The sequence below is a fragment of the Piliocolobus tephrosceles genome, chromosome 5 (assembly GCF_002776525.5).
Source record: "Piliocolobus tephrosceles isolate RC106 chromosome 5, ASM277652v3, whole genome shotgun sequence".
NCBI classification, from domain to species: Eukaryota; Metazoa; Chordata; class Mammalia; order Primates; family Cercopithecidae; genus Piliocolobus; species Piliocolobus tephrosceles.
Window position 1 is genome coordinate 88,260,147 of NC_045438.1, and position 26,729 is coordinate 88,286,875.

The 26,729-nt window shown below is 40.9% G+C and overlaps 1 protein-coding gene across 6 annotated transcripts in view; it reads left to right on the forward strand.

Annotated features, from left to right (window-relative positions):
- CEP162 (centrosomal protein 162) overlaps positions 1 to 20,155 on the forward strand; it is a 115,270-nt gene extending 95,115 nt beyond the window's left edge. For all 6 annotated transcript variants that reach the window (XM_023205211.3, XM_023205215.2, XM_023205212.3 and 3 more), the window contains 2 exons: positions 17,927 to 18,061; positions 19,148 to 20,155. In XM_023205211.3, coding sequence (XP_023060979.2) covers positions 17,927 to 18,061; positions 19,148 to 19,357 — 345 coding nt within the window. In that variant the 3' untranslated portion in view covers positions 19,358 to 20,155. The remainder of the gene's footprint in view (positions 1 to 17,926; positions 18,062 to 19,147) is intronic.
- The last annotated feature ends 6,574 nt before the right edge of the window (positions 20,156 to 26,729 follow it).

Below are 26,729 nucleotides of genomic sequence, written 5' to 3' on the forward strand. Positions count from 1 at the left end.
ATTCTCCGTCCAGCTTTGTTCCGTTGCTGGTGATGAGCTGCGTTCCTTTGGAGGGGGAGATGTGCTCTGATTTTTTGAATTTCCAGCTTTTCTGCACTGCTTTTTCCCCATCTTTGTGGTTTTATCTGCCTTTTGTCTTTGATGATGGTGACGTACTGCTGGGGTTTTGGTGTGGGTGTCCTTTCTGTTTGTTAGTTTTCCTTCTAACAGTCAGGACTCTCAGCTGTAGGTCTGTTAGAGTTTGCTTGACGTCCACTGCAGACCCTCTTGGCCTGGGTATCAGCAGTGGAGGCTGCAGAAGACAGAGTATTGCTGAACAGTGAATGTTGCTGTCTGATTGTCGCTCTGGAAGCTTTGTCTCAGGGATGTACCCCACCGTGTGAGGTGTGAGGTGTCAGTCTGCACCTAGTGGGGGATGTCTCCCAGTTAGGCTACTCAGGGGTCAGGGACTCCACTTGAGCAGGCAGTCTGTCCGTTCTCAGATCTCAACCTCCATGCTGGGAGATCCACTGTTCTCTTCAAAGCTATCAGACAGGGGCATTTTACCTCTGCCGAGGTTTCTGCTGCTTTTTGTTTAGCTGTGCCCTGTCCCCAGAGGAGGAGTCTACAGAGGCAGGCCAGCCTCCTTGACCTGGGGTGGGCTTCACCCAGTTTGAGCTTCCCTAGGGCTTTGTTTACCCACTTAAGCCTCAGCAATGGTGGGCGCCCCTCCCCCAGCCTTGCTGCTGCCTTGCAGTTAGATCTCAGACTGCTCTGCTAGCAATGAGGGAGGCTCCGTGGGCATGGACCCTCCTGGCCAGGTGTGGGGTATAATCTCCTTGTGTGCCATTTACTAAGACCCTTGGTAAAGGGCAGTATTAGGGTGGGAGTTACCTGATTTTCCAGGTGTTGTGTGTCTCAGTTTCCCTTGGCTAGGAAAAGGGATTCCCTTCCCCCTTGGGCTTCCCAGGTGAGGCGATGCTTTGTCCTCCTTCAGCTCTTGCTGGTCGAGCTGCACCAGCTGACCAGCACTGATTGTCCAGCACTCCCCAGTGAGATGAACCGGGTACCTCAGTTGAAAATGCAGAAATCACCCATCTTCTGTGTCACTCACGCTGGGAGCTGGAGGCTGAAGCTGTTCCTATTTGGCCATCTTGAGCATGCCCCAAAAACTCACTAATTTATAAAAGAATAGTTGAATGCAAATTGTATATTTGGCAGATAGAATAAATTAAGGTTACCTGTTTAGATGGCCAAACTTTTTACTAGTATTTCTGAGGAAGACTTAAAATTTTTCATTTGCCCTTTTTAGGTTATCTTATGGAGGGTATGGACTAAATTTGGGGTAAAGGAGTTTTTATAGCAGTGTGTTTAAAAAAACAAACTCTTCTCCCCCCGGGCTGCCTTTTTCTCTTTAGTCTCAAATGTATGTGGGGGTTGTTTTAGTTAACTCCTTGGATGTTTAAATTTCAAAGACATGGTAAGATTTACATCTCTGAGGGACTGAGAAAGGATGGAAGTTTTTCTCCAAGAAGGAGTTTTAGGACATATTTGTCTATTATGAAAGATCCAGGGTATTTTTTTTTAAGTTTTTCTTTTCCTGGAGCACAGGACAGTCTTAAGGAATATTTTTGTAATGGGGACCCAAAATATAGGAAGGCCTGGAGCTGATGGAGTTGATTATAGAGCCCTGGAAAGTAGGTGGAATATAGGTACAGGAAAGCCAGCCTGGCTGCCAGTTCCCTGAGACAGTGTCCTGTTTATTTCCTAGTTGGCAGTATTTACACAAGTAACCTATACACCCCGGCCCTGTATATCAGTGGAGTACTTTCTGTAAATCTTTCAGAGGAAGGCAAGTTAGTAGGCCGCTGGTCATTCAAAAGATTTCCTGGGGAAGTTGGAGGAGTTTTAAGATTAAAAGAATTTGTTCAGAGGATGAGACTGGATTTTTAAGTCAGGGACCCAGAGATCGGAAGATCTTCTGGTAAATCAATGTCAGGCAGTTGGGAGTAAAGGAGACTATAGGTAGGTGAGAAGGAATCCATAGCAGGTGTGGATATTAACTTAAGTCTAGTCTGACTTTTGTTTATTTTTTTCTTTTTTAGACTAGACTTGATACTCTTTTACGCCCTCTTTTAAATTTTATTTTACTGTAATTACCAGTAAGACATTTGTTTAGAATGAATGCTCCCTTTAAAATTCAAAAAAAATCATTTTTCGATATAAAAGCTCAAATTTTTAAAGGTATACCCATTTTAATGTGACTCTAGACCAGGGGTCCCCAACCCCTGGACCACAAACCAGTACCAGTCTGTGGCCTGTTAGGAACCTGGCCTCTCAGTAGGAGATGAACAGGGTTCAAGTGAGCATTACTGCCTCCTGTCAGATCAGAAGCAGCATTAGATTCTCATAGAAGTGTGAACCCTGTTGTAAACTGCACATGCATGTGATCTAGGTTGTGGGCTTATGAGAATCTAATGATAAATGTAATAAGCTTGAATCATCCCAAAACCATCCTCCTTTTCATGGAAGATCTGTCTGCCACAAAACCAGTCCTTGGTACCAAAAAGGCTGGGAACTGCTGTTCTAGACCAATAAGCTTTTTTTATGGTTTAAAACAAGTCAGCAGGGTTACTCATGCCTGTAAATCCCAGCATTTTGGGAGACTAAAGTGAGAGGATCTCTCAAGACCAGGAGTTTGACATCAGCCTGGGCAATATGGCAAGACACCATCTCTACAAAAAATACAAAAATTAGCTTGTGCAGTAACACGTGCCTCTAGTCCCAGCTATTCAAGAGGTTGAGGTGGGAGGATTGCTTAAGCCCAGGAGTTCAAGGCTTCAGCGAGCTGGTTGTGCCACTGTACCCCAGCCTGGGTGTCAGAGCAAGACCCTGTCTCTACAAAAAATAAAATAAGAAACAACCAAGAAGCCTTTTGTAGCTTAACCATGGTTGCCGGGGGCTTCCTCAAAAGGTCTGCAAAAGATCAAAACTCCCTCGATATCCAAAGCTTCTCCCAAAGATAGCCTAAGAAAACAAAGACCTTCATTGCTCTGCAGACAGAACAGTTGTGTGAAAATGGCGTTTCAAGCCTCCCACAGAGACAACTCCAGTCACAGACCTGCTAATCTGTGACACCACACAGGCATTACTGGGATAGGACTCTTCCAGTATGTGAACCAAGCAACAAAGTTTGAAACGCCAAAGGCTCCTTATGGACTGGCATCTCTTATTCAGACAAACTCCCCTGAGCTGCATCAGACAAAGAGAACGCTGCTTGTCACTTATGTCTTGGGTTCCCACCCTGTTCACCTGGCTGCCTGACACAAGCCAACACGCTTGTGCTCCCCCCACCCCAACCTGGCAGAGACCAGAGAGAGTGTTCTTAGTGGTCATAAAAGCCAAGCTCTCACGACATAAAACAAGACAAAAGGTGAACCTCATCCTTTCTTTTTCTTACTGGGGACCCTCAGCAAAGTTTGTCTAAACAGACACCAGTCTGGTGAGAACCGTGAGCACACCAGTCTGGTGAGAACCATAAACTCATCAGCCTGAGAGGGTGGCTGGAACAACAGGCTTATATGACCTATATCTGCGTTCTATACTGTGATTCTCCTCCTTACAACAAATGATGCAAAAGACAATAGAAAACGATCTTTTCAAGGAGGCTAAAGATAATAATGAATAGGTCACCAAAACCAAACCCACAAGAGTCACAAATTCAAAGAATTGTACAAATTTTTTTCTTCTACCAATCTGAATATGGAAAAGAAGGACCAGGAAAAATTTCAGCTTCCTTTCTTGACTGGCTGCTATAGACAGATAATCTGGGAGAGCTGAGTTTGGTAAGAATTCTTACCTTTTACCAGCTTCTGCCAGTTTTGCTAGGATTTCATCTGCAGGTTCCAGAGTGGATAGGGTATCCCAGAAAGTCCCATCTGCATTGCCAAAAACTGTCAGGAAGGAAACAAATTTTTTCTTAACCCATGTGAGTTCCTGTTGGGACAGACCACTGGAACAAAAGACAGATTAACAAGAGAAAAACAGGTTTATTAATGTATGCAGCACATATCACAGGAGAAACCTCAACAAAAAGTAACTCAAAACAGTGGCTTAGAACTCTGGCTTACAAGCCATCTTTAACAAAGAACAATCAATTTGTAGATAAAGACAGGACAGAGGAAAACAGTTTTAGGCTACAAAGGTGGGAAAGTGGGGGAATGTAAATATATGGTAGGAAGCTCATGGAGTACTGCAGATTCCTCTGGTGCCATCTCTAAGCTGATAACCATCTAGAGCCCTCTTCACTAAAGGAAAATTTATTTCCTACTTTTAGGCAGAAAAGGAGGATAGAAAGTTTTTCTTCCATTTGCTGCTGCTTATTTCCTTTAGCTTAAAAATAATTTTTATGTCGGCTGGGTGCAGTGGCTCAAGCCTGTAATCCCAGCACTTTGGGAGGCCGAGACGGGCGGATCACGAGGTCAGGAGATCAAGACCATCCTGGCTAACACGGTGAAACCCCGTCTCTACTAAAAATACAAAAAACTAGCCGGGTGAGGTGGCGGCGCCTGTAGTCCCAGCTACTCAGGAGGCTGAGGCAGGAGAATGGTGTGAACCCGGGAGGCAGAGCTTGCAGTGAGCTGAGATCCCGCCACAGCACTCCAGCCTGGGTGACAGAGCGAGACTCCATCTCAAAAAATAATAATAATAATAATAATAATAATAATAATAATAATTTTTATGTCAAAGAGGCATATTTTGAGATAACATATTCTGATTTCCTTCAGTACTACTACTGTTTGATTAATAAATAGGCAAGGCCACCATGATAGAGTCATACTAGATCACCAGTAACAATGTCATTACAAAAATAAATCTTTCTGGAAACCTACCATTTTTATTACTCTAAGATCTAAGTAATTTTATTACTCTAAGATTGTTTTGATTCTAAAAAGTGTGAAAAGCCAGGAAAGCTGCACATCCTATTCTTTGATGCATATATACCATTTATTGTTATTCAAGGACTTAAGTCCCACAGGAAAATATAGAGCCAATTGTATTATGAAAAGATCAATGTAAAAACACTCTACAATTATGCGAGTGTCAGTTTTTAAAATCCTGTTCTAGTTGAAAGGCTAGTTCAACATTGTGCATTCTTTTCAATGTTTAAGATGTACATAAAACTTTAACATAAGCACTAAGTTTACAGAACCTCAGAAGTGAAGTAAAGTTTTTAGGAAAAGCAATAAAAGAAAGTATATGTACTTATTGCGTGTTTGCAAGATAAAGAATGAAGTCAGTTTTAGCTTTGTTGTTAATTTAGCAATACCATGATAAGACAGTTCTTTAAGAATAACTAAAATATTTGAAAACAGAAAAGCCACAGCCCATGATTTTTAAGCGTAATTACTAGAAAGCTAAGCACTCAGTGTCCTGAGTAAAGGTAATGACACTCTGCCTTTTAATTGGAATACCTACCTTTTAATATGGGGTTTATTTATAATGGCTATATTATGTGTAATATTCTATAAAATAGCTGTTTTGACAAGACTAGTTTATTGCTACTGCTGATACCCTTCCGAGAACTCTCCCTGACGTCCTGTGTATTATGAGGCATTTCCTCTCAGGCTGATGGAAATACGAACTCTTCCCACCTCTGTGTGAGCTCCAGGAAATGCTCTGGCTTCAAAACTGCCTCCAGCAGTTTTGGCAATAAGCCGGACAACTCTAGAGCTCACCTTATTTCTCTTCTCCCAGAAATCACAGTCTGTCGTGCTGTTTATCCAGTGTCTGAAAACAGTTGTTTCAAATATTTTGTGCCGTTTTCTGGTTGTTGAAAGGAGGAGTCTCCCTTTGTCTCCACATGGCCACAAGTGAAAGTGCACTATACATCGCCACAGATGAAAACACACTATACATTTTAAACCATCAGTGGACTTTTGATTGCTTATGTGTTTCTAACATTTTATAGGCCATGAGATAACTGAATAATGATTTAGAAGTTTTCAGCATAAAGCAAATCCCTCAATGTCATTGGAGATAATTCCCACTTAGTGTATTAGTTATAGAAATCTGAAAGGATGTTTCTAAACTCTTCATTATGTTTCATGCCTTTGTCACCTAAAATATTTTCAAGCACATATTTTAAAATTATGTCTGCTGCAATGGGGTGAAAATCTTATTAAGCATCTAGCACCTCTTCAGTTGATGCTAACTGAGGCATGTGTTTTTCAAATCTTTGGTTTTTTTAAGACTCTAGAGGTAATCTTTTGTATTTTAATATTCATCATAGATTTTTCAGTCTATTATTCCACTTCTAATTGACTGCAAAAATCTTCAGTTCATTTATTTCTTTACACCTTGCAGTTGTAGAGAAAGGACATGAATCTTTACTCATGATCCCTACAGATAACTAAGGATTGATGCTATTATTGCTTATTTTCATATTTTTCCTATTAGGATATGCATTTTACTGATTATAGATTTTTTCATTCGTGGGATTTTATTTTGTTTTTTAATCTACATAAATATTTTATAAAAGATATAGAAAATATTTAAGGCCGGGCGCGGTGGCTCAAGCCTGTAATCCCAGCACTTTGGGAGGCCGAGACGGGTGGATCACAAGGTCAGGAGATTGAGACCATCCTGGCTAACACGGTGAAACCCCGTCTCTACTAAAAAATACAAAAAAAGTAGCCGGGCAAGGTGGCGGGCGCCTGTAGTCCCAGCTACCTGGGAGGCTGAGGCAGGAGAATGGCGTAAACCCGGGAGGCGGAGCTTGCAGTGAGCTGAGATCCGGCCACGGCACTCCAGCCTGGGCGACAGAGCCAGACTCCGTCTCAAAAAAAAAAAAAAAGAAAATATTTAAGACTTAACCTCTAATAAGACCCCAGGGACTACTGTGGCCAACTCATAAGAATTATCAAAATTCTTACTGTAATTTGTCCCAAATATTCTACAGCTAGCTGCTGTTGTTTTATGAACAGATAGTGAAATGATCATAGCATTTATAAGATCTGGGTTTAAATTCTTGACTTGCCATTATATGCTCATTAGCATGTTCAAGTAAACATTTAGAGTCACACAACAACCATAAGGCTGTACTTGGCATGCTGGATACAGGCTAGGAAACAGCAGGCTAGCAAGGCAGCGTGAGGCATTTCTCTTCAGTGCAAGTCATTCTCACAGCGGTTCATATAGTTGTCCAGGAGCTGTCCGGGTGACAACACAGGTGCAAGGAAGTAAGACTCATACCACCTGCCAGGCATGAGTCTTATTCCCTTGCTAGCTTAGATGCCCCATGCTCCACAAGAATCGATATCTCTCATACTAATCCTTGCGCGGTGGCTCCCGCAAGGACATGCTCAGTTACAAGAGGCAGCATGCTCAGGAGAGCCCAAAACTGTCTTCCTATGAAGTATTTCAGTTCATACAAAGTCCCCCAAGCCTAGGTGCCTGGTGTGTGGCCGATGGCCATTCTTTATCAAGGGGAGAACAGACACAGAAAACTGAACCCATGGTCAGTTTCTCATGCAGAAGAAAAAAGTTATCTTTACATAGCCACTTCTAGTGCCTTTAAACTCCCTCGGCCTCAGTTTTTACAGCTGTCAAGTTAAATAAGACTTTCATAGCACTTTTTTTTTTTTTTTTTTTTGAGACGGAGTCTTGCTCTGTCACCCAGGCTGGAGTGCTTTTTATTCATTTATTTAATAAATACTTAGTGAGCAGATGTCAGTCCCTGTTATATGCTTCTTAAGGTATAGCAATGAAACATCTGAAGTCCTTGCTCTCAAGCAACATTCTAACCAGTGGGACAGAAAAATAATCAAACAGATACATACAGTCTATGTCTCCCGCTAACTGCCTTTGCTTCAGAACTGTGTCACATGCTGCTACAGTTTGAATGTCCCTGCCAAAACTTATGTTTAAATTTAGTTGATGTTAAAGCAGGAATGGGTTAGTTATCACAGGAGTAAGCTCATGATAAAAGAATAAGTTCAGTGGTTCTCATTCCCTCTTGTCTCATCATCTGCCTGCCCTTCCATCGTGGGTTAACGCAGCAAAAGGCCCTTCCCAGATGCCAGTAGCATGCATTTGGACTGTCCAGATGCCAGAACTGTGAGCCAAATAAATGTCTGTGGTATTTGGTTATACCAGCAGAAAACAGACTAAGACATGTGCCCACCTCTAAACCAATCACTGCCAAGAAAAACTGGACAGCTATATCTAATCAGTTGTTTTTGTCCAGTAGTTATCCAGTAAACTGACAGTAAAACTGATCAGAATTTACCCCAGCATGACACGAACACCTGAACAATATCAAGGCCTTGTCAGCAAAGAAGGCAGGAATGGCTGCTTAAGACACAGTGCCCAGTGTCTCCTTCAGTGCTAGTCTAATTAGAATCTAAGCCCTCTAGATTAAGTAAGCACTCACAATTCCTCTAGCAAAGTGACCAGGAAAACTTATGCCAATAGTTACAAAGCACGAAGGCACATGACATGATTGAAAAGTACACAGACACAGTGTACCAGGCTCATTTTTTTTTTCTTTTGAGACAGTCTTACTGTTGTCGCCCAAGCTGGAGTGCAGTGGCACAATCTCATCTCACTGCAACCTCCGCCTTCCTTGTTCAAGTGATCAAGTGTTCAAGTGTTCAAGTGATTCTTATGTCTCAGCCTCCCGAGTAGCTGGGATTACAGGGTTGTGCCACCATACCCTGCTAATTTTTATATTTTTAGTAGAGATGGAGTTGTTTCACCATGTCAGCCAGACTGGTCATCCCACTACCCCTGACCTCAAGTGATCCACCCACCTCGGCCTCCCAAAGTGCTAGGATTATAGGCGTGAGCCACCACGACCGGCCCAGGCTCGTTTCAAGTAATAAAAATAGTAGTAATTTTGTGGTTCAGTGTAAATTGAAATGTGTAGTTTGTAAGATTATCTACTCACCAACAAGTAAGAGAACAAAGACAAATGTCTTCTCTGAGAAGCAGTCTCTGGGCTATGCACAGATTGTTTGAACTCTAGCACCTGAGCCACCTCCTGCCAGCAGTCAGTGATATCTGTCTTCTCTAGTAGGAAAGCATCTTCACTCACCTTTAAGTGACATCATCTGGGTGAATCACTCTTTTTCACTTTAGCAAAGTAATAAACAATGAATAAGATAACAGAGTTTTATTCATTAAAGAATATATGCTTTTATGCTTTTTATTGGTGCTATTTCCGTCCTTAGTTGAGCATGGATTCAATATACAATGTGTTTTTATACTATTAATACATGATAATTAGTATTAGCAATTAGAAGGTATAAAATCACTATAATCCCACTACCTAGTTATATTTTGCTCTATATCCTTCCAGATTTTTTTCTGTTCATAAATATAGAGAAATACAAATATTGTGGATATGGTTCTCATGTGTGTACACATGCAAATACATGTTTGTTCATGTATATGTATGCATGCATATGATTTTCAAAGCATTTTTAATGTAACAGTGTGTGTGTGTATGTGTGCATAAAATCTTTTCATGACAGTATATTATCTTTATTGGCACCTCTGTTATACCATTTGAAAATAGAGTCATTATTATAGTAGTAATAATTATTTATCAAAAGTTTAATCTGTGGGGGGAGGCTGGCAAGATGGTCAAATAGGAACAGCTCTGTTCTACAGCTCTCAGTGAGATCAACACAGAAGGCAAGTGATTTCTACATTTGCTACTGAGGTACCTGGCTCATCTCATTGGGACTGGTTAGACAGTGGGTGCAAACCACAGAAGGCGAACCAAGGCAGGGTGGGGCATTGCCTCACCTGACAAGTGCAAGGGGTCAGGGAACTCCCTCCCCTAGCCAAGGGAAGCCGTGAGGCACTGTGCCATGAGGAATGGTGCACTCCAGCCCAGATACTACACTTTTCCCACGGTCTTCGCAACCCACACACCAGAAGATTCACCTGCATGCCTACGCCACCAAGGCCCTGGGTTTCAGGCACAAAACTGGGAGGCCATTTGGGCAGACACTGAGCTAGCTGCAGGCTGCAGGATTTTTTTTTTTTTTTTCATACCACAGTGGCACCTGGAATGCCAGCAAGACACTCCCCTGGAAAGGGGATTGAAGCCGGGAAGCCACGTGGACTAGCTCAGCAGATCCCACCCCCACAGAGCCCAGCAAGCTAAGATCCACTGGCTTGAAATTCTCACTGCCAGCATAACTGTCTGAAGTGACCTGGGACACTCAAGCTTGGTGGGGGGAATGGTGTCCACCATTACTGAGGCTTGAGTAAGCGGTTTTCCCCTCACAGCATAAACAAAGCCTACAGGAAGTTCGAACTGGGCAGAGCCCACTGCAGCTTGGCAAAGCCGCTGTAGCCAGAATGCCTCTCTAGATTCCTCCTCTCTGGGCAGGTCAGCTCTTAAAGAAAGGCAGCAGCCCCAGTGAGGGTCTTATAGAAAAAAACCCCATCTGAAATGCAAGATGGCTGAATAGGAACTTTTGCTGCAGTCTACAGCTCCCAGCGTGAGCGATGCAGAAGACGGGTGATTTCTGAATTTCCAACTGAAGTACTGGGTTCATCTCACTGGGGCTTGGTGGACAGTGGCTGCAGCCCAAGGAGTGTGAGCTGAAGCAGGGCAGGGCATCACCTCACCCAGGAAGCACAGGGGGCCGGGGAATTCCCTTTCCTAGCCAAGGGAAGCCGTGACAGATGGTACCTGGAAAATCAAGACACTCCCACCCTACCACTGTGCTTTTCCAACGGTCTTAGCAAACAGCACACCAGGACATTATATCCCACGCCTGGCTCAGAAGGTCCCACGCCCACGGAGCTTTGCTCACTGCTAGCACATCAGTCTGAGATCGAACTGCAAGGTGGCAGCGAGGCTGTGGGAGAGGCATCTGCCATTGCTGAGGCTTGAGTAGGTAAACAAAGCTGCCAGGAAGCTTAAACTGGGTGAAGACCACCACAGCTCAAGGAGGCCTGCCTGCCTCTGTAGACTCCACCTCTAGGGGCAGGGCATAGCTAAACAAAAGGCAGCAGAAACTTCTGCACACATAAGTGTCCCTGTCTGACAGCTTTGAAGAGAGTAGTGGTTCTCTCAGCACGGAGTTTGAGATTTGAGAATGGACAGACTGACTCCTCAAGTGGGTCCCTAACCCTCGAGTAGACTAACTGGGAGACACCCCCCAGTAGGGTCCGACTGACACCTCAAACAGCTGGGTGTCGCTCTGAAATGAAACTTCCACAGGAAGAATCAGGCAACAACATTTGCTGTTCTGCAATATTTGCTGTTCTGCAGCCTCCGCTGGTGATACCCAGGCAAACGGGGTCTGGAGTGGACCTCCAGCAAACTCCAGCAGACCTGCAGCTGAGGGTCCTGGCTGTTAGAAGGAAAACTAACAAACATAAAGGACATACACACCAAAACCCCATCTCTAGGTCATCATCATCAAAGACCAAAGGTAGATAAAAACACAAAGATGGGGAGAAAACAGAGCAGAAAAGCTGAAAATTCCAAAAATCAGAGCACCTATTCTCCTCCAAAGGAATGCAGCTCCTCACCAGCAATGGAACAAAGCTGGACGGAGAGTAACTTTGATGAGTTGACAGAAGTAGGCCTCAGAAGATAAGTAATAACAAACTTCTCCAAGCTAAAGGAGGATGTTCGAACCCATCGCAAAGAAGCTAAAAACCTTGAAAATAGAGTAGACAAATGGCTAAAATAAACAGCACAGAGAAGACCTTAAATGACCTGATGGAGCTGAAAACCAAGGCATGAGAACTACATGACGCATGCACAAGCTTCAGTAGCCAATTCGATCAAGTGGAAGAAAGGGTATCAGTGATTGAAGATCAAATGAATGAAATGAAGTGAGAAGAGAAGTTTAGAGGAAAAAAAGGAAAAAGAAATGAACAAAGTCTCCAAGAAATATGGGACTATGTGAAAAGACCAAATCTACGTCTGACTGGTGTACCTGAAACTGAAGGGGAGAATGAAACCAAGTTGGGAAACACTCTTCAGGATATTATTCAGGAGAACTTCCCCAACCTAGCAAGGCACACCAACATTCAAATTCAGGAAATACAGAGAACGCCACAAGGATACTCCTCGAGAAGAACAGCTGCAAGACGTATAATTGTCAGATTATCCAAAGTTGAAATGAAGGAAAAAATGTTAAGGGCAGCCAGAGAGAAAGGTCAGCTTACCCACAAAGGGAAGCCCATCAGACTAACAGCAGATCTCTTGGCAGAAACTCTACAAGCCAGAAGAGACTGGGGGCCAATAGTCAACATTCTTAAAGAAAAGAATTTCAACCCAGAATTTCATATCCAGCCAAATTAAGCTTCATAAGTGAAGGAGAAATAAAATCCTTTACAGACAAGCAAATGCTGAGAGATTTTTTCACCACCAGGCCTGCCTTACAAGAGCTCCTGAAGGAAGCACTAAACATGGAAAGGATCAACTGATGCCAGCCACTGCAAAAACACGCCAAATTGTAAAGACCATCAATGCCAGGAAGAAACTGCTCCAACGAACGAGCAAAATAACCAGCTAACATCACAGTGACAGGGTCAAATTCACACATAACAATATTAACCTTAAATGTAATAGGCTAAATGCTCCAATTAAAAGACACAGACTGGCAAATTGGATAAAGTGTCAAGACCCATCAGTTTGCTGTATTCAGGAGACCCATCTCAGGTACAGAGACACACATAGGCTCAAAATAAAGGGATGGTGGAAGATCTACCAAGCTAATGGAAAACAAAAAAAAAAGCAGGGGTTACAATCCTAGTCTCTGATAAAACAGACTTTAAACCAACAAAGATCAAAAGAGACAAGGCCATTACATAATGGTAAAGGGATCAATTCAACAAGAAGAGCTAACCTAAATATATATGTACTCAATACAGTAGCACCCAGATTCATAGACCAAGTCCTTAGAGACCTACAAAGAGACTTAGACTCCCATACAGTAATAATGGGAGACTTTAACACCCCACTGTCAACATTAGACAGATCAATGAGACAGAAAGTTGACAAGGATATTCAGGACTTGAACTCAGCTCTGCACCAGGTAGACCTAGTAGACATCTACAGAACTCTCCACCTCAAATCAACAGAATTTTTCTCAGCACCACATCACACTTATTCTAAAATTGACCACATAATTGGAAGTAAAACATTCCTCAGCAAATGCAAAAGAATGGAAATCATAACAGTCTCTCAGACCACAGTGCATTCAAATTGGAACTCAGGATTAAGAAACTCACTCAAAACCACAAACTACATAGAAACTGAACAACCTGCTCCTGAAGGACTATTGGGTAAATAATGAAATTAAGGCAGAATTAAATAAGTTCTTTGAAACCAATGAGAACAAAGACATGACGTACCAGAATCTCTGGGACACAGCTAAAGCAGTGTTTAGAGGGAAATTTATAGCACTAAATGCCCATGAGAGAAAGCAGGAAAGATCTAAAGTCAACACCCTAACATCACAAAATAGAACTAGAGAGATAAGAGCAAACAAATTCAAAAGCTAGCAGAAGACAAGAAATAACTAAGATCAGAGCAGAACTAAAGGAGATAGAGACACAAGAAACCTTTCGAAACAATCAGTGAATCCAGGAGCTGACTTTTTGAAAAGATCAACAAAATAGATATGATTGCTAGCACAAATTAATAAAGAAGAAAAGAGAGAAGAATAAAAGACACAAGAAAAAAATGCTAAAGGGGATATCACCACTGATCCCACAGAAATACAAACTACCATCAGAGAACACTATAAACACCTCTATGCCAGTAAACTAGAAAATCTAGAAGAAGTGGAAAAATTCCTGGACACATAACACCCTCCCAAGTCTAAACCAGGAAAAAGTCGAATCCCTGAATAGGCCAATAACAAGTTCTGAAATTAAGGAAGTAATAGCCTACAAACCAAAACAAGTCCAGGACTCGATGGATGCACAGCCGAATTCTACCAGAGGTACAAAGAGGAACTGGTACCAATCCTTCTGAAACTATTCCACACAATGGAAAAAGAGGGACTCCTCCCTAACTCATTTTATGAGGCCAGCATCATCCTGACACCAAAACCTGGCAGAAACAACAAAAAAAGAAAATTTCAAGCCAATATCCCTGATGAACATCAATGCAAAAATCTTCAATAAAATACTGGCAATCCAAATCCAGAAGCACATCAAAAAGCTTATCCACCATGATCAAGTCAGCTTCATCCCTGGGATGCAAGTGTGATTCACTATACGCAAACCAGTAAACATAATCCATCACATAAACAGAACCAAGGACAAAAATCACATGATTATCTCAATAGATGGCAGAAAAGGCCTTTGACAAAATTCAACAGCCTTTCATGCTAAAAACTCTCATCAAACTAGGTATTGATGGAACGTATTGCAAAATAATAACTATTTATGACAAATCCACAGCCAATATCATTTTGAATGGGCAAAAACTAGAAGCATTCCCTTTGAAAACTGGCACAGGACAAGGATGCCCTCTCTCACCACTCCTATTCAAGTTAGTATTGGAAGTTCTGGCCAGAACAATCAGGCAAGAAAAAATAAATAAATAAAGGGTATTCAAATAGGAAGAGAGGAAGTCAAAGTGTGTCTGTTTGCAGATGACACAATTGTATATTTAGAAAACCCCATCATCTCAGTCCAAAATCAATATGGGCAAAGACTTCATGACTAAAAAAACCAAAAGCAGTGGCAACAAAAGCCAAAACTGACAAATGGGATCTTTAAACTAAACAGCTTCTGCACAGAAAAAGAAACCGTAATCAGAGTGAACAGGCACCCTACAGAATGGTAGAAAATTTTTGCAATCTATCCGTCTGACAAAGGGCTAATATCTAGAATCTACAAAGAACTTAAACAAATTTACAAGAAGAGAAACAATCCCATCAAAAAGTGGGCAAAGGATATGAACAGACACTTTTCAAAAGAAGACATTTGTGCAGTCAACAAACATATGAAAAGAAGCTCATCACTGGTCATTAGAGAAATGCAAATCAAAACCACAATGAGATACCATCTCAGGCCAGTTAGAATGGTGATCATTAAAAAGTCAAGAAAAACAGATGCTGGAGACGATGTAGAGAAATAGGAATGCTTTCACACTGTTGGTGGGAGTGTAAATTAGTTCAACTATTGTGGGAGACAATGTGGCAATTCCTCAAGGATCTAGAACTAGAAATACCATTTGACCCAGCAATCCCATTACTGGCTATATACCCACAGGATTATGAATCATGCTTCTCTTAAGACACATGCACACATATGTTTATTGTGGCACTGTTCACAATAGGAAAGACTTGGAACCAACCCAAATGCCCATCAGTGATAGACTGGATAAAGAAAATGTGGCACATATACACCGTGGAATACTATGTAGTCATAAAAAAGAATGAGTTCATGTCCTTTGCAGGGACACAGATGAAGCTGGAAACCATCATTCTCAGCAAACTAAGGCAAGAACAGAAAACCAAACACAGCATGTTCTCACTCATGAGTGGGAGTTGAACAGTGAGACCACATGGACGTAGGGAGGGGAACATCACACGCAAGGGCCTGTTGAGAGGTTGGGGGTTAGGGGAGGGATAGCATTAGGAGAAATACCTAATGTAGGTGACAAGTTGATGGGTGCAGCAAACCATCATGGCACGTGCATACCTATGTAACAAACCTGCACATTATGCACATGTACTCCAGAACAAAGTATAATTTTTTTTAAGTTTAATGTGTACTAGGAACTGTACAAAGTGTTTTATATGCCTTATTTTATTTGATTCTCATCACAACCAAAAGAGTAGTTGCTACTACTGTTCCTATTTTAGATGAAGATACTGATGCTAAGGAAAGTGAAAAAGCTTGTCCAGGCTTACCAACCACCAGATAGAAGTGCCACCATTAGAACCTGTTGCCTGTGACTCTAGATCTCAGGCTCTTATTAATCTTTACTACTTTATTTCACAAATCCCTTATTGTTGGTATGCAGGTTGTTTCCAGTTTTTTTAATAATATGTACATAGCAGGAAGTGTTTTTTTCATATGTGTTTATTAAGTATTCAGTTATCTCTATAGGATAATTCATTAAAATAAAAGGATTTTTTAAATATATATACATATTCAGTTTTCATTATATTCTTAAAGGTTCTTTTAGGTACGTGCAGTTAAAAGGAAATTTTCTCTATTTGTCTAAAACCAGATTTCTAAGTTGATATGATTTACGAACGAAGGTTTAATCATCAAAAGGTGAATGCACTAATTAATTCATGAATAATTGTTAAACATCTACCTCTCTGCCATGGGCAGCTCTAGGTGCTAGGAATAGTGAGGAGAACAAAGACAAAAATCTTTGCTCTTATGAAGTTTACATTTTATGTGAGGAGTCAGACAGTAAACATAGATAAGGTTTAATAAAAAATGAGATAACATCTGTAAAGTGCTTAGCCTAATGCCTAGCACATCATAATGTAATGACTCACTACTACTTACCCTTTAAGACTCAATTCAAGCACAGCTGCCTTAGAAATTCTCTGTGGCCCATCTTCTCTTCAAGTTAGGTGTTCTCACTTATCTCACTACTCATTGGCCATCTCTGTTTCATAGCACACCATATTGGAGTTCTCATTCACTTGACTGCTTCATTCAGAAAACCAGAGCTTCCTAACTGGTGTACCAGGAACAGGTATATCACAAGATAGTAACAGCTGGAAATGTTACTCAAAATCATTTTTCAACCATTAAAAAGGTTACAGGAATTGAAGTAATATTTGACCATTCTGTGTATGACTGAGCCTTTATCAGCTTTCTTAGGTTAGTCATCATTAGTTCTTTAAACAATCATTTTAGTAATCACTATTTTCACACATGCAGTTTTTATGCCCAACCAACACTCATCAGCACAACATGTTCTGTGGCGCCTCTCCCTGAGCTCTCTGCAAATCATCCCAAGGATAGTCTGCATAGTTCTTTGTTCAGTGATGATACCATCAGGGATGCTCCACATTTAAAATAGATTGCCTCTGATTTAATTTGCTTGTATCTTTGCATGTTTTTCAACTAATGTAGGTAAGATACTGGGATTTTTTGGTATGATTGTTATTAGGTAATGGGCATTTTCATAGAAAACAGGAGTGATTGTTAATTCTATCCATTTTCATTTGGTTTTTGTTGCCATTTGATGTAAACAATTAGCAAAATCTGATTCTTGTTGGAATTTCTGTTCATGATTATATGGAATAAAGAAGATACAATTAATTGTTTTCCCAAGCTCAATATGAAGGCACTGCATTACACTCTATGAGGTTGGGGTCTATGTCTTTAATCTCTGGATCCCCAGGTCCTAAGACAGCAGCCAACACAGAAAGGGCTCAGTACTTCATTATCTGTTTTTATATGTGTACATTTATTTGTGGAATGAACTACTACAAATTATAAAGTGATAAGGGCCATAGAGAATTACAAATAGAATTATAGGGAGTTAACAGAAGAAAAATACATTTTCATTGAACTCTTTCTGTGCATGGGGCACTATACTGTGTTGAGTGCTTTAAATATACTTTTTTAAATTCTGAAAGTAACCACCTTACTAACAAATACCTTGTAGTGAAACTTAATGCATTAAAGAAAGTGCCAACTTCATTTTCAGCCCTTTTACCAGACTGCCATACTTGGGAGGTAGAAAATGGTCCATTCATCTAGAACCTCTTAGAATGTGAGGTCAGCTCAGAGCTAGGATGAGCCTTTACTTTCTGGATATAGAGAATGAAAGCTATTAATTACTCTAACAATCCAAGATGCCTCTTACTTACGTAGAGAAATTTGATACAAATATTCTGATTTTCAAGATTACCTATTAAAAAATAATTAGTTCTTGTGATCATAGGTTTTCATTTGCTTCATATGTCAATTTTAGGTTACAAAACTCTTAGAAGAATTGAGAGAAGCCAAGGAAAACCATACACCAGAGATGAAACATTTCGTGGGCCTAGAAAAGAAAATTAAGCAGATGGAAATGAGACATGCACAAAGAGAACAGGAACTTCAACAGGTAAAGTAAATCATTGTACATATTTATATAGGTCTTTACTTTTAAATGCCTTTACTTTGCTATAGTTTTGTCATCCCTAACAAAAATTACCACTTAAAGTGTTTCCAGTGTATTTTGATCTTGTTAAAAATTTAATAAATTTATAACTTTTACGAGAAAAATGAGACTTTATATCTCAAGTGCTTGAAGATTGGTATCCTTATATGTGGAAAAAAAGCAAAAATTTGTATCATGTTCTTAATTATTGATGGGTTCCTAAAAACTTACACATCTTACCCTGGAACAAGGCATGGTGTTCCATATTCAAGTCATTTCAGCAAATGTTTATAAGAAATAAATTGTTTTAATATGATTATTTAAATTATATAGCTAGCACTAGTAATATTACTATACTTAATTACAAACAGATAGATTAAAAATAGCAGATCTAAAGGCATGATGTGTTTTTAGGCACTTGCCTTGGTGCTGAAATTTTACTTGTTTGAACAGTATATAGTCTGCTTTGGCTGACGTAACAAAATATCATAAATTGGGTGGTTAAACAGGAGAAATTTATTTTCTCACAGTTCTGTAGGCCAGAAGTCCCAGATTGAGGTTTTGGTCAGTTAGGTTTCTGGTGAGGTCTCTCTTCCCAGCTTGCAGATAGCCACCTTTTTTCTCATTCTAACATGATCTTTCCTCAGTGCCACGTGCGTGGAGGAGAGGAAGAGGGGCGAGACATCTCCTTGGTGTCTCTTCTGCTGAGAATCTCTTTGGTGTCTCTAGTGGTGAAAATACTAATTCTTATCAAATCAAGTCCTACCCTTATGATCTCACTTAACATTCATTATTTCCTTACTCCACATACAGCCACATTAAGGGTTAGGACCTCAACATATGAATTTGAGGGGGACACAAACATTTAGTCCCTAACACAGTTGGGATGTATATACTCCTTGAAGACTGAAAATGCTGCATCCATGCAGAGCATTATAGTTTATGTGAGTTCCCCAAAGAAACCCCAGGTTTGCCTACTTTAAGATTGTTAAAGGTTCCTCACCCACCACTATGAACTATGACAGCAATGTGGCATTTTTGTATTTGCAGATAATACAGCAAACACACCAAGCAGTGGAAACTGAGCAAAACAAAGAAGTTGAAAAATGGAAAAGACTAGCACTGTTAAAGAATCGTGAGCTGCAGAAGTTCCGCATAGAACTAGACTCAATATTAGATGTTCTCCGAGAGCTGCACCGGCAAGGGGTGGTTGTACCAGTTGCTTTTGCAGATGAAGTGAATGCACCAGAGTATTCCTAGAAACTCAGATTTCATAATGACCTTATTAAAAGGCCTAAAAAATGAATGGGATTGTGCCACTGCCAGGACAGCTTATGAAAAACAAGTGTTCCAATATGTTTCCAGAAAGCAAACAACCAAAGCAACATTTCAAAATAAATTGCCTTTAACCAATAAGAAAAAAAAACGTATCGTGGTGTATTTTACTAAAAATCATTAACCAGTCACATTTTAAGTGATTTATGGACAGGTTCCTTTATAGCCGAGAAGGTCTCACTTGTATGCTAGAAAGAAAAGAAAATTGAACATACTCTGCCACATTTTTGTTGATAATGTGGGGTTTTTTTAATTTTTATTTTAGATACAGGGGATATATGTGCTTGTTGTAACATGGGTGTATTGAATAATGGTGGGAATTGGGCTTCTAGTGTACCCATTACCCAAATATTAAACACTGTACCCAATAGGTAATTTTTCAGCACACTCTTTACCCTATTGGAGTCCCCAGTGTCTAATCTCCATCTTTAAGTCTGTGTGTACCCATTGTTTAGCTCCTACTTTTAAGTGAGAATATATGCAATATTTTATTTTTTACTTCTGATTTAGTTCACGTAGGATAATGGCCTCCAGCTCCATCCATGTTGCTGCAAATGACATGATTTCATTCTTTTTTATAGTTGCATAATACTCCATTTATATGTATCTCTATATATAATCTCTCTCACGTTTTCTTTATCCAGTCAATTGTTGGTAGATACTTAAGTTGGTTCCATGAATTTGCTGTTGTAAATGTTGATGCAATAAACATACATGTGCAGATATCTTTTTTATATGATTTCTGTTCCTTTGGGTAGATTCCCAGTAATGAGATTGTTCTATTTTTACTTCTTTGAGAAATCTCTATACTGCTATCCATAGAGGCTGAATTAATTTACATTCCCACCAAAAGAGTATTCATGTTCCTTTTTTTTTATTATTATCATTCTTTGTTCTAGGGTACATGTGCACAACATGCAGGTTTGTTACATATGTATACATGTGCCATGTTGGTGTGCTGCATGCATTAACTTGTCATTTACATTAGGTATATCTCCTAATGCTACCCCTCCCCTCTCCCCCCACCCCTCAACAGACCCCATTGTGTGATGTTCCCCTTCCTGTGTCCAAGTGATCTCATTGTTCAGTTCCCACTTATGAGTGAGAACATGCAGCGTTTGGTTTTCTGTTCTTGGGATTCTCAGCAAACTATCGCATGTTCCCTTTTCTACACATTGACACCATCATCTGTTGTTTTACAACTTTTTAATAATAACCATTGTGAGTGGTATAAGATGATATCTCAGAGTGGTTTTTGTGTTTCTTTAATGGTTAGTGATGTTGACCATTTTTTCACGTGTTAGTTGGTCAGTTGTATTTCTTTTGATAAATGTCTGTTCATGTCCTTTGCCCAGTTTGTAATGGGATTGTTTGGGGTTTTTTCTTACTGTTTTAGTTCCTTCTAGATGGTGAATATTAATCCTAGCTCAGGGAAATAATTTGCATATATTTTCCCCCATTATGTAGGTTGTCTGTTTACTTAGTTGATTATTTTGCTGTGCAGAAGCCTTTAATTTTAATTCAGTTCCATTTGTCTATTTTTGGTTTTGTTGCATTTGCTTTTAGGGTCTTCATTGTGAATTCTTTGGTGAGGCCAACATCCAGAAGAGTTTTTCATAGGTTTTCTTCTAACATTTTAATAGTTTTAAGTCTTACATTTAGGTCTTTAATCCATCTTGCATTAATTTTTGTATATGATGAGAGGTAAGGGTCTAGTTTATTTCTTCTGCATATGGCAAATCAGTTTTCCCAGCACCATTTATTTATCTAGGTCCTTGAGGTTGAGGTACGATGTTAGGTTGTTAATTTGAGATCTTTCTGTCTTTTTATGTAGGCATTTATTCTATAAACTTTCCTCTTAACATTACTTTTGCTGTATCCCAAAAGGTTTTGGTATGTTATGTCTCTATTTTCATTTATTTCAAAGAATTTTTTTATTTCTGCCTTAATTTCATTGTTTACCCAGGAGTCATTCAGGAGCAAGTTGTTTAGTTTTCATGTCTTGTGCAATTTTTGTTTGTTTTTGAGACGCAGTCTTGCTCTGTCACCCAGGCCAGAATGCTATGGTGCAATCTCGGCTCACTGCAACCTCCACTTCCTGGGTTCAGGCGATTCTCCTGTCTCAGCTTCCGAGTAGCTGGGATTACAGGTGCACGCCATCACACCTGGCTAATTTTTTGTATTTTTAGTAGAGATGGGGTTTCACCATGTTGACCAGGCTGGTCTTGAACTCCTGACCTTAGGTGATCTGCCTGCCTCGGCCTCCCAAAATGCTGGGATTACAGGCATGAGCCACCGTGCCTGGCCATGTTTGTGTAGTTTTGAGAGTTCCTTTTGGTATTGACTTCTAATTTCATTCTACCATGGTATAGAAAGATACCACACCATGGTATAGGAAAGCCCCATCTCTTAAAAAATATTTCTTAATTAGCCAGGTGTGGTGACATGTGCCTATAGTCCCAGCTACTCAGGAGGCTGAGATAGGAGGACTGCTTGAGTCCAGGAATTCAAGGCTGCAGTGAGCTATGATTGCACCACTGCACTTCAGCCTGGAACAGAGCAAGGCCCTGCCTGTAAAAAAAAAATTAAAAAATAAAAAGGTAAAAAGCAAGTGGAACGAATGTATATAATCTACCTAAATATTACCAGTATTGACATAAAAATTGAGTTTTTGTATTTCGTCATACTAAATCTTTAAAATACATTTTACAGTTACAGCACATCCCAGTTTGGACTAGCCATATTTCAAGTGCTCCGTAATCATATGCCTAGAAGGTAGTAAAAGTATTACAGTTTGCTATTGTTTATGTAAAAGAAGTTTTAAGCTATAAGTAACTAATTTTATTGAGTGTGTTTTGTGTATTTTTATCTGTGAGCCTATTAATGTGTGGCTGCACCCATCCTTTCCTTTGTCCTTTTGACTGTCTGTGGGCCATTCATTCCAAATGCAAGCAGTGCCTGGTTCTGGAACACAGGGACATGCGAACATCTTGAAGGGGTGGCCTGCCCCTCCACACCTGTGGGCGTTTCTCGTTAGGTGGACCGAGAGACTTGAGAAAAGAAATGAGACACAGAGACAAAGTACAGAGAAAGAAAAAGTGGGCCCAGGGGACCGGTACCATCTCGGAAAAAGGGAAGTGGCAGGATAATAGGATCATAGTAAGGAGAAGGTCAGCAGTAAGACATATGAATAAAGATCTCTGTGACATGAATAAGTTTAAGGAAAAGTGCTGTGCCTTGATATGCATATGCAAACATCTCCATAAACCTTTTTAGTGCATAAAGAGCAGCATTGCCACTAGCAAGTCCCACTTTCAGCCCTAAGGCAATTTTCTCCTATCTCAGTAAATAGGACATACAATCGGGTTTTACACTGAGATGTTCCATTGCCCAGGGACGGCAGGAGACAGATGCTTTTCTCTATCTCAACTGCCAGTGGGCTTTCTTTCCTCTTATACTAATCCTCGGCACAGACCCTTCACGGGTGTCAGGCTGTAGGAAGATCAGGTCTTTCCCTTCCCACGAGGCCATATTCCATACTATCAGGTGGGGAGAAACCTTGGACAATACCTAGCTTCCTAGGCAGAGGTCCCTGCGACCTTCCGCAGTATCCTGGGGACTTGAGATTAAGAGAATGGTGATGACTTTTAACAAGCATGCTGCCTTCAGGCACTTGTTTAACAAAGCACATCCTGCACAGCCCCAAAATCATTAAACCTTGAGTCACCACAGCACATGTCTCTTGCAGGGACAGGGTTGGGGGTAGGGTCACAGATTAACAGCATATCAAATACAGAACAAAATGGAGTCTCTTATGTCTGCTGCTTTCTATATAGGCACAGTAACAGTCTGATCTCTCTTTTCCCCACACATCATATAATTACTTTCAGAAAAGGTATATCCTATTTTGATGACGATTCTATATTCTATTTTGGAATAAGCTATATACATGGCAAGTCTTTGGTTCTATATGTAAAGATCCATAAGTACTCTAAAAGTTATTAGAACTAAAAACCCAGGAGCCATATCCTATTCCTTAATCATTGCACTTAGGGGCCAGGATGAGGACACAGAAGATGGATACATCTGGCTGTTTTTATAAAGATTGAAGCTCCAGAAGTGATCTGTCTTCTCCTAGTGTGATGGTTAATTTTAGATGTCACCTCCACTAGATTATGAGATATCCAGAGAGCTAGTAAAGCATTATTTCTGGGTATGTCTGTGAAGTTGTTGCTCAAGAGATTGGCATTTGAATCAGTAGACCGAGTAAGGAAGATCCATCCTCACACAATGTGGACAGGCACCAGCCAAATGGTTGAGGGCCCATATAGAACAAAAAGGCAGAAGAAAGACAAATTTGCACCCTCTCTCTAGAGCGAAGACACCCTTCTGATCTTGGACATCAGAACTGTACGTTTCCTAGCCTTCAGACTCCAAGACTTAAACCAGTGTCCCCCAGGTTCTCAGGCTGTTGGACTTGGACAGCACTACACCACTGGCTTTCATTTCTCCAGCTTGCACGTTGCATATCATGGGACTTATGCCCCTCCATCATGTGTCAACCAACTCCCATGATTAATCTTTATCTACATCTCTAAAGAACCCTAATACAGATTTGTGGCACCAGGAGTTATTCTAGGGGAATAGAATTTTTAGGATGAGTTTCTTAATTGGTTTTGGGGTTTCTAGAGTTTGCTTTCTAATCTGATTGGACTTCAAGTGCTAAGGAGTCTATTTCCAACAGTACAGGGAGCACTGATAGTCTATAGGATGAATGGAATGAACTGCTTATTGTGATATACAAAACATCTGGATTGAGTACTCCTGATCAACCACTTGTAAGAGGCATGTAATTTAGTGATTCTGTATATGACACTTTCAAACACTTGTGGAAAACTACGTAATATAATTATGTCAGTTGCTTACCCCTAATGTTGCTAGACAAAGTAATTTTTAAAAGGATGAGCTCAGAGATTTGAATTTCTGGCTCAGCAATGCATAAGTAAGTTAAGAGCTTCTATTGTGCCCTGAGAGAGAATCTCATCTCCTAGAGCCACAAGGCTATAATTGCTGAAACTAAATACAAAAATCACGTGATTACTTCAATAGATGCAGAAAAGTCCTTCCATAAAATTTAATATTGCTTCATGTCAAAAACTCAAAAACCTAGGTATTGAAGGAATATACCTCAAAATAATAGGAGCCATAAATACAAACCCAAAGTCAATATCATACTGAATGAGTAAAAGCTGAAAACATTCCCCTTGAAAATCAGCATAAGACAAGTGTATTAGTCTGTTCTCACACTGCTGATGAAGACATACCTGAGACTGGGTAATTTATGAAGAAAAAGAAGTTTAATAGATTCACAATTCTATGTGGCTGAGGAGGCCTCACAATCATGGCAGAAGGTGAAAAGCACGTCTTACATGGCAGCAGGCAAGACAGAATGAGAGTCAAGCAAAAGGAATTTCCCCTTATAAAACCATCAGATCTCATGAGACTATCACAACAACAGCACTGGAAAGTATCACCCTTGTGATGCAATTATCTCCCACCAGGTCCCTCACACAACAAATGGGAATTGTGGGAGCTACAATTCAAGATGAGATTTGGGTGGGGACACACCCAAACCATATCAACAAGAATACCCTCTCTCACCACTCCTATTCAACATAGTATTGGAAGTTCTGGCCAGGGCAATCAGGCAAGAGAAAGAAATAAAGCGTATTTAAATAGGAAGAAAGGAAGTCAAACTCTTTTTGTTTGCAGATGACATGATTTTATATCTAGAAAAGCCCATCAAGATGGCCAAATAGGAACAGCTCTGGTCTGCAGCTCCCAGCAAGATCGGTGCAGAAGGTGGGTGATCTCTGCATTTCCAACTGAGGTACCTGGTTCATCTCATTGGGACTGCTTGGACAGTGGGTACAGCTCACGGAGGGCAAGCTGAAGCAGGGTGGGGCTTTGCCTCACCTGGGAAGCACAAAGGGTCAAGGAATTCTCTCTCTCCCCTACCCAAGGGAAGCTGTGAAGGACTGTGACATGAGGAACAGTGAACTCCAGCCCAGATGCTGTGTGCTTTTTCCATGGTCTTCATGACCAGCAGACCAGGAGATTCCCTGCAGTGCCCTATACCACCAGGGCCCTGGGTTTCCAGCATAAAACTGGGCAGCCATTTGGGCAGACACTGAGCTAGCTGCAGGAGTTTTGTTTTGTTTTTTTTTTTTTTCCCATACTCCAGTGGTACCTGGAACACCAGTGAAACAGAACTGTTCACTCTCCTAGAAAGGCGGTTGAAGCCAGGGAGCCAAGTGGTCTGGCTTGGCAGGTACCGCCCCCACAGAGCCCAGCAGGCTAAGTTCCTCTGGCTTGAAATTCTCACTGCCAGCGCAGCAGTCTGAGGTCAACCTGGGATGCTCAAGCTTGGTAGATGAAGGGGCATCCACCATTGCTGAGACTTAAGTAGGAGGTTTTACCCTCACAGTGTAAACAAAGCCGCTGAGAAGTTCAAACTGGGCGAAGCCCACTGCAGCTCAGCAAGGCCACTGTGGCCAGACTGCCTTTCTAGACTCCTCCTCTCTGAGCAGGGTATCTCTGAAAAAAAGGCAGTAGCCCAGTCAGGGGCTTATAGATAAATCCCCCACCTGCCTAGGACAGAGTGCCTGGGAGAAGGGGCAGTTATGGGTGCAGCTTCAGCAGACGTAAATGTCCCTCCCTGACAGCTCTGAAGAGAGCAGCTAATCTCCCAGCACAGTGTTCAAGCTCTGCTAACAGGCACACTGTCTCCTCAAGGGGATCCCTGACCCCCGTTTATCCCGACTGGGAGAAACGTCCCAGCAGGAGTCGACAGACACCTCATACAGGAGAGCTCTGGCTGGCATCTGGTGGGTCCCCCTCTGGGACGAAGCTTCCAGAGGAAGGAACAGACAGCAATCTTTGCTGTTCTGCAGCTTCTGCTGGTGATACCCAGGAAAACATGGTCTGCAGTGGACCTCCAACAAACTCCAGCAGACCTGCAGCAGAGAGGCCTGACTGTTAGAAGGAAAACAAACAGAAAGGAATGGTATCAACATCAACAAAAAGGACGTCCATGCAGAGACCCCATCTGAAGGTCACCAACATCAAAGAGCAAAGGTAGATAAATCCATAAAGATGGAGAGAAATCACCATAAAAAGGCTGAAAATTCTAAAAACCAGAATGCCTCGTCTCCAAAGGATTGCAACTCCTCACCAGCAAAGGACAAAACTGGACAGAGAATGAGTTTGACAAAAGTAGGCTTCAGAAGGTGGGTAA